We start from the raw sequence: 8,147 nt of genomic DNA, 5'->3' as shown, positions 1-8,147 counted from the left end.
GACATCGCTGGATCGGTCTAAACTCGCCGATCCAACAATGACAGCGTCTGATCAGTTACCCAAAAAAAATTCCAAATCATTCGCTGACACCAAAAAACTCACAGCAGGGGCTCAATCGTTTTACGATTTCAGAAAAGATAACGTTGGTTACACACAAAAACCAACTTTATCTATACTGAAATTGTTGTGTGATGGTACATTGTAAACTTGACATATTGAGCAATGCTGTTTGTGTTTGTAACATCTGAGTACAATGAGCGACAGCCCTATAAAACAATGAAAAAAACAAATTGATAAATATTGTCAGACATTGCACATCAGGTGTTACAAAGACAAGATTTGTGTATACGGCGCAAGGTGTGATTTGGTGCAAACTTTATTTGAGACAATAAAAACTAATTTTTTTTTTAAAAAATAACATTTATTTAGGGTACAAAAAAAAAAATTGGGAAATGTTATTAGGGGGTACCAACATCCGCAATTAAAGGGGATTGATATCCCACACTTTTTGGGGGTGTTGAGGAGACCGAGGAGGAGGACGAGGCGGAGGAAGCAGCATACTCTATGACACTAGACGGGATGCCGACATCAATCCAGCCACTGGATGGTGACGAGACTAGCAAAGCAGGAGGTGAGGGAGGAGGAGGGACGACCAGTGTCCTTGGCTGGCTACTCCGGCTCCGGGTAGACCCAGGCTGTGATGGTGTACTCCTTGTAGACCCAGGTTGGGTACTGGGTGTACTCCGTGTAGACCCAGCCTGGGTACTTGGTGTGCTCCGGGTCGACCCGGGGTGTTTTCTGGTGGTACTTTTGGGAGCAGCCATAGCCAAGGTCGTAGTACTTGTCGTCGTCTTCTTCTTCTTTTTCCTCCTCTCTCCCTCTGGGTGTGGGTCGGCTTCCCGTCTGTGTCCCCTTGAAGGCCTGTCAGGCTCTGAACATTGGGGCTCTGTTCTGTGGTGGCGGTGGCGGTGGCCCTCGGCACGCGGAGCTCTGTGGTGGTGCTCTGCAGCAGGAGTCGGAGTCATGGCAGCCAGCGATGGTACTGCGGGCATATTTGTCGCTGACTGCATGACCCGAGCCTGCTGCAGAGCACTGACATATACATTGTTGCAGCCCTGCATGACCGAAATCTGGAGTTCCGGCGTAAGATGTTCAACCATGCCGTTGTGAATGGCAGTAAAAAAATGTTTGGCCGGCCTCGAGAGATCCGTTTCGATGTTTTCAAGACGCCGTTCGATATTGCACATTTTATCGCACAGCGCCTTGAAACCATTCTGAAATACGGTGCTCAGATGTAAAAATTCGGGCATGGGCGCCCTGTCCGAGGCCCGCTGACGCTGTCGGGAAGACCCAAAGGAAGGAGTGACAGAGGCCTCGGCCAGGGGAACATCTGATGGACCGGCTGCCGGTTCGCCAGATTGTGGTGGTGCAGACCTGCTCTCGCTGTGGGATGGCTGCGACTGTTCAGATGGCGCTTCACAAAGGACCGCTCCAGAGGGTCGGACAGTCTCGCGGGTGCTGCTGTGTGTTCTGTGAAAACATAAGGAAACCATTAGTATACTAAATATCACATTTCACATGCGTCATTAATTAACTTTACCGCCAGGTATCCATTGCCGCCATTAATATTAACCTATTTTTAATATTGACACTGCATATGCACCATCAATATTAAAAAAAAAGGTATTTATTTAATTCACAATAGTCACCCATGGTTGTGGTTTGCAACGCCAGACAATTATGCTTACGTTGGAACTGCCATGACGTCACGGTCATGTGACCGAGACGTCATCACAGGTCCTGCGAGCTGAGCAACCATGGGAACATAACCTGCTTTGCAGTGGAATGTATGCCGTATCTATTATATTTTACTTTTTTGTGTATAAAAAATCGGGGATACACCTGGATAGCCACTATACTACTACACTATTAAATATTGGCTGGGCATGGCCAATCTACTATTTTTCTGTGTTCTGTATACTTCAGATTTCAGTGAAATTGCTAGTAAGTCAAGCTCAACATTGTAGTAATCCCAGAAGGCTCGGAGCACGGAGCCGCTGTGTCAAGTGTGAGAAGACCAGAAATGAATAAAAAATTCTAGGTCAACGAGGCGTGAAAAGTAAAAACAAAATACTTTATTCACTTCAATCAGAAGCAGAGGATGAAACATCTGCACAATACAATAAAAACACTATCTACGCGTTTCAGGTCTGATGTTCCCTGTCACCTGAAACGCGTAGATAGTGTCTATTGTATTGTGCTGATGTTTCATCCTCTGCTTATGATTGAAGAGGATAAAAGTATGTATTTTTTCCTTTTCACACCTCGGTGAACTTGCCTTTTTTTCTTCCTTTCTATACTTGGTACTTGCCAAAATAAATGGCTGGGCAATAAGCTACGTGGCTGGAATGTAGTATGTGAATATGCATGTTGTAAAAACTAGGTGTGTGCATAGGTACTATACTTACTCTCTGCTTTCAAGGACCGGTCGCAAGAACTGCAGTATACGGTTGTACTTGTACACCGAGGTCCTTGAAGCGGCAGCACCACTACGAGTCTGTCCCTCCTTTTTCAGGCACCTCCTGAAGCGGTCCTTCATGGAGCGCCATCTGGTCTTCAATTGTTTAACTGTGTATAAATTGAAAAAATAAAGAAGGTTTTAGATAATATATTGAAAACGATTACGCAACCGTGTGCAATCCCAATAGAAGACATCACAGACGGTTGTGTAATCCTGGCATGATGGGTCACAGCAGCATTTTGTAAATACTTACGGAAACTAGCTTTGGCCTTGGGTGAAGCGCTGTCGAAGCCATCCCACAGCGATTGTGCCACCTCTTTCCACAGACGCCGCAATATGCCCTGGTCCGCGTGCCGGGGGTCATGGCTGTCCCACAACGGGCTCCGTGCTTCAATGGATGCCACCATCATGTCATATCGAGTGGTTCATCCAGGGCCCGTTGTGAAACCTAGAAAAAATGGAAAATATTAATGTTTGAAAGATAAAAAAAATTGTCCCTACCTCCTCCACCGCCACCTACTACACACAACACCACAACCTCCCACCACCCCCATAACCGCAAAAACAAAAAAATTAAACAAAAAAAATGAATAGGTTTGAAATAAATACTTACTCTCCGTCCTGCAACCACAGCTTGGCCCCGTCGTCCCTGCTGCTGCTCCCTCTCTTCCTCCTGGTTCTCCTCCTCACTTGAAGAAGCCTGCAAAATAGTTTACCAAAAAGTTGAGTGAACCAACTACAAATGACAGCGAATATAGTAAGCAATAGTAGATCATGTACTCACCGGACTCCTCAGCGGTGGGGTGTGGCTGGAATCGCTGCCGCTGGCCATGACTAATGCAATTCTGAAATAAAGAACAAAATAACATTGATCCTATGCTCCTATGCACAATCCAGCAATATATAAAAAAAAAAAAAAGTCATTTAAACCACAAAGAACATTGCACTCCAACTGAACTTAAGGCCCCGTCACACATAGCGACGCTGCAGCGATACCGACAACGATCCGGATCGCTGCAGCGTCGCTGTTTGGTCGCTGGAGAGCTGTCACACAGACAGCTCTCCAGCGACCAACGATCCCGAGGTCCCCGGTAACCAGGGTAAACATCGGGTAACTAAGCGCAGGGCCGCGCTTAGTAACCCGATGTTTACCCTGGTTACTATCGTTAAAGTAAAAAAAAACAAACACTACATACTTACCTATCGCTGTCTGTCCTCGGTGCTCTGCTTCTCTGGTCTGGCTGTGAGCACAGCGGCCGGAAAGCAGAGCGGTGACGTCACCGCTCTGCTTTCCGGCTGCCCGGCGCTCACAGCCAGACCAGAGAAGCTGAGCGCCGAGGACAGACAGCGATAGGTAAGTATGTAGCGTTTGTTTTTTTACTTTTAGGATGGTAACCAGGGTAAACATCGGGTTACTAAGCGCGGCCCTGCGCTTAGTTACCCGATGTTTACCCTGGTTACCAGCGAAGACATCGCTGAATCGGCGTCACACACGCCGATTCAGCGATGTCAGCGGGACCTCAACGATCAAAAAATGGCCCAGGCCATTCCGACACGACCAGCGATCTCACAGCAGGGGCCTGATCGCTGGTACGTGTCACACATAGCGAGATCGCTAATGAGATCGCTGTTGCGTCACAAAACTTGTGACTCAGCAGCGATCTCGCTAGCGATCTCGCTATGTGTGACGGGGCCTTAACGCTGAGCAAACAACACTGCCACATTGATTAAATTAAAGAAACAATGGCAGAGACAACCCAATGCCAGAGTACAAAAGCCTAAAGATAAGAAAACTAATCTACAACAGACCCTATGTAGTAATCCCAAAAGGTTTTTTTTTTTTAAAAAGTACAGTATGCACGGAGCAACACAAAAAACACACCATAATTTACAATAAAACCGACATGGACGGAGACAATAAAAGGGCCATACAACGCCATACATCACAACCATAAACATACAACGATGTCTTTACACAACCACAGTGCTGAACATAATACACAACTTGCAATAAAAAATTAATAAATGTAATAAAAGGGCGCAGAATCATTCTATACTACCATACTTAACAATAAAACCGACAGGGCCGGAGACTATTAAACGCCATCATATAACGCAAGAAAACATCACAACTGAATACAAAAAACACCACCAAACCAAAAAATGGAAACGAAAAATCTATCCTGGAAAGAACAATAATCAAGGCCGCAGACAATGAAACGCCATCCTATACCACGCCATACATCACAACCAGACTAAAAATACCACAATATCTTTAACCACAGTGCAGAATATAAAACACAACTTGCAAAAATAATTTAAAAAACATGGAGAAAATGCACAGAATCATTCTATACTTACATCTCTGGACAGCGGATGAATAGTAGAAGTCGTCTGGTGTTCTGGTGTGATGCCTCTAGATGTTCTGGAGATGTGCCTCTGGTGTCTTGCCTCAAGATGCTGCAGCAGAAGTGACAAACAATCCAACATTTTCTTTATATATGGGGGATGTTTTTCTCACTGTTTGCACTGTCTAGACACTGTCTAGACACTTTTTTGTTTCATTTTATCTAACGACGCATGCGTCGCACAACGCACGCACGACGCACACCCGCGACGCAAGTGCGTTGTCAATAGGTTTCAATGGGAAATTGTAACGCATTGACGACGCAAGTGCGACGCAAGTGCGACGCGCGCGTTTTTTGAACGCTATAAAAATGCAACATGGTAGCGTCTCCGACGCCACCCATGTGCGTTGAAACGACGCATGCGTTGTGCGTTTTACCGAAAACGCACGACAACGCAACGCATGCGTCCCCAATGATAAAGATAGGGGCGTATGACGCATGCGTTGTCGTGCGTCGGCGACGCTGCGTCGCATGACGCTAATGTGAACGTAGCCTTTCACGGAGCTGGCAGAAAGCCGTGTACACAACCGTGCTAAACTGTTGGGGGCCCCCCAAGACTGGATCTGAGTCCCAAACATCACCGTGAGTTTGTTCCTGTTTTGTGCACATGTTAGGGCCTAGTGTAGGCTTCAGTAGTCATTACACAGGAGCCGTGTGGCCTGCTTAGTAAAGGCCAGGAAGGTTATACGTAGAGTAGCATAATTATTTGCTTATTGTTTGCATTTACTTGTGTGACGTATGTTGATTCTGCAATAGTTGGAGCACCGTACTTTTTTACGGACAAGCTAAAGAATATAACTCATGTAAATTATCCTTTGCCATTGCATACCCGTTTGCATTTTCCTCATCCACTTCATTCCTTGCCTTCCAATAAATCTACCCTTTGTTGTTTGCACCTCATCTTGTGTATGGTAGTCTTCCTGCACTGTGGTGGTCCCCCGACCATCGCTTCACCAGTGCTTTGTGCTTGTGCTACGTTTCGTCTGTCTGGTTGTGATTTGGCTGTGTCCCTGTTACAAATTTTGCCTGCCCCTTTCGTACTGCGCTGACCTCTCTGTGTGTCCTCTTGGCTACGTCCTGACTACTCTCTGCCTGCTTCTCTTGTACAGCGCTGCCCTCTCTGTGTGTGATCCCTTGGCTGGATTCTGACTATCCGTTCTGTCTTTGCCCCTTAATAACTTTGTCCCAAAGTTATCCTTTACATGTCTACTTTACATCAGCACAATTTTTGTTAGGGAGTTATAAGGGTTAAAAGTTGACCAGCAATTTCTCATTTTTACAACACCATTTTTTTTTAGGGACCACATCTCATTTGAAGTCATTTTGAGGGGTCTATATGATAGAAAATACTCAAGTGTGACACCATTCTAAAAACTGCACCCCTCAAGGTGCTCAAAACCACATTCAAGAAGTTTATTAACCCTTCAGGTGTTTCACAGGAATTTTTGGAATGGTTAAATAAAAATGAACATTTAACTTTTTTTCACAAAAAATTTACTTCAGCTCCAATTTGTTTTATTTTACCAAGGGTAACAGGAGAAAATGGACCCCAAACGTTGTTGTACAATTTGTCCTGAGTACGTGGATACCCCACATGTGGGGGTAAACCACTGTTTGGGCGCATGATAGGGCTCGGAAGCAAAGGAGCGCCATTTGACTTTTCAATGCAAAATTGACTGGAATTGAGATGGGACGCCATGTTGCGTTTGGAGAGCCACTGATGTGCCTAAAGATTGAAACCCCCCACAATTGACACCATTTTGGAAAGTATACCCCCTAAGGAACTTATCTAGAGGTGTGGTGAGCACTTTGACCCACCAAGGGCTTCACAGAAGTTTATAATGCAGAGCCGTAAAAATAAAAAATCATTTTTTTTCACAAAAATTATCTTTTCGCCCCCAATTTTTTATTTTCCCAAGGGTAAGAGAAGAAATTGGACCCCAAATGTTGTTGTACAATTTGTCCTGAGTACGCTGATACCCCATATGTGGGGGTAAACCACTGTTTGGGCGCATGGGAGAGCTCGGAAGGGAAGGAGCGCCATTTGACTTTTCAATGCAAAATTGACAGGAATTGAGATGGGACGCCATGTTGCGTTTGGAGAGCCACTGATGTGCCTAAACATTGAAACCCCCCACAAGTGACACCATTTTGGAAAGTAGACCCACTAAGGAACTTATCTAGATTTGTGGTGAGCACTTTGACCCACCAAGGGCGTCACAGAAGTTTATAATGCAGAGCCGTAAAAATAAAACAAAAATTTTTCCCACAAAAATTATTTTTTAGCCCCCAGTTTTGTATTTTCCCGAGGGTAACAGGAGAAATTGGACCCCAAAAGTTGTTGTCCAATTTGTCCTGAGTGCGCTGATACCCCATATGTGGGGGGGAACCACTGTTTGGGCACATGGGAGGGCTCGGAAGGGAAGGAGCGCCATTTGGAATGCAGACTTAGATGGAATGGTCTGCAGGCGTCACATTGCGTTTGCAGAGCCCCTAATGTACCTAAACAGTAGAAACCCCCCACAAGTGACACCATTTTGGAAAGTAGACCCCCTAAGGAACTCATCTAGATGTGATGTGAGAGCTTTCAACCCCCAAGTGTTTCACTACAGTTTATAACGCAGAGCTGCGCAAATAAAAAATATTTTTTTTTCACAAAAATTATTTTTTAGCCCCCAGTTTTGTATTTTTCTGAGGGTAACATGAGAAATTGGACGTTAAATATTGTTGTCCAATTTGTCCTGAGTACGCTGATACCCGATATGTGGGGGGGAACCACCGTTTGTGCGCATGGCAGAGCTCAGAAGGGAAGGAGCGCCATTTGGAATACAGACTTAGATGGATTGGTCTGCAGGTGTCACATTGCGTTTGCAGAGCCCCATATGTACCTAAACAGTAGAAACCCCCACAAGTGACCCCATATTGGAAACTAGACCCCCCAAGGAACTTATCTAGATGTGTTGTGAGAACTTTGAACCCCCAAGTGTTTCACTACAGTTTATAACGCAGAGCCATGAAAATAAAAAATAAAAAATTTTCCCCCAAAAATTATTTTTTAGCCCCCAGTTTTGTATTTTCCCGAGGATAACAGGAGAAATTGGACCCCGAAATTTGTTGTCCAATTTGTCCTGAGTACGCTGATACCACATATGTGGGGGGGAACCACCGTTTGGGCACATGGGAGGGCTCAGAAGGGATGGAGCGCCATTTGGAATGCA

General features: G+C 45.2%; 1 protein-coding gene across 1 annotated transcript; it reads right to left on the bottom strand.

Annotated features, from left to right (window-relative positions):
* Window positions 1-588: 588 nt before the first annotated feature.
* LOC138645141 (uncharacterized) lies at window positions 589-3,222 on the bottom strand. The gene is made up of 5 exons (XM_069734260.1): window positions 3,135-3,222; window positions 2,775-2,969; window positions 2,469-2,628; window positions 651-1,530; window positions 589-600 (listed from the first exon to the last, which is right to left on the bottom strand). Exons 2-5 carry the CDS (start codon window positions 2,929-2,931, stop codon window positions 589-591), a joined length of 1,209 nt encoding a protein of 402 aa, XP_069590361.1. The 5' UTR covers window positions 2,932-2,969; window positions 3,135-3,222.
* Window positions 3,223-8,147: the final 4,925 nt, after the last annotated feature.

The sequence above is a fragment of the Ranitomeya imitator genome, chromosome 1 (assembly GCF_032444005.1).
Source record: "Ranitomeya imitator isolate aRanImi1 chromosome 1, aRanImi1.pri, whole genome shotgun sequence".
NCBI classification, from domain to species: domain Eukaryota; kingdom Metazoa; phylum Chordata; class Amphibia; order Anura; family Dendrobatidae; genus Ranitomeya; species Ranitomeya imitator.
Note: the sequence above shows the minus strand (reverse complement) of the source record. Positions and strands in the feature narration are given on the sequence as shown.

Excerpts from the sequence above, each read along its gene's own strand:
- LOC138645141 (XM_069734260.1), bottom strand. The coding sequence starts at position 2,931 with ATGATGGTGGCATCCATTGAAGCACGGAGCCCGTTGTGGGACAGCCAT. Across the intron at positions 2,629-2,774 it reads CAAGGCCAAAGCTAGTTTCC|TTAAACAATTGAAGACCAGA; the intron begins GTAAGTATTTAC and ends ATTTATACACAG. Across the intron at positions 1,531-2,468 it reads CCGGTCCTTGAAAGCAGAGA|AACACACAGCAGCACCCGCG; the intron begins GTAAGTATAGTA and ends ATGTTTTCACAG.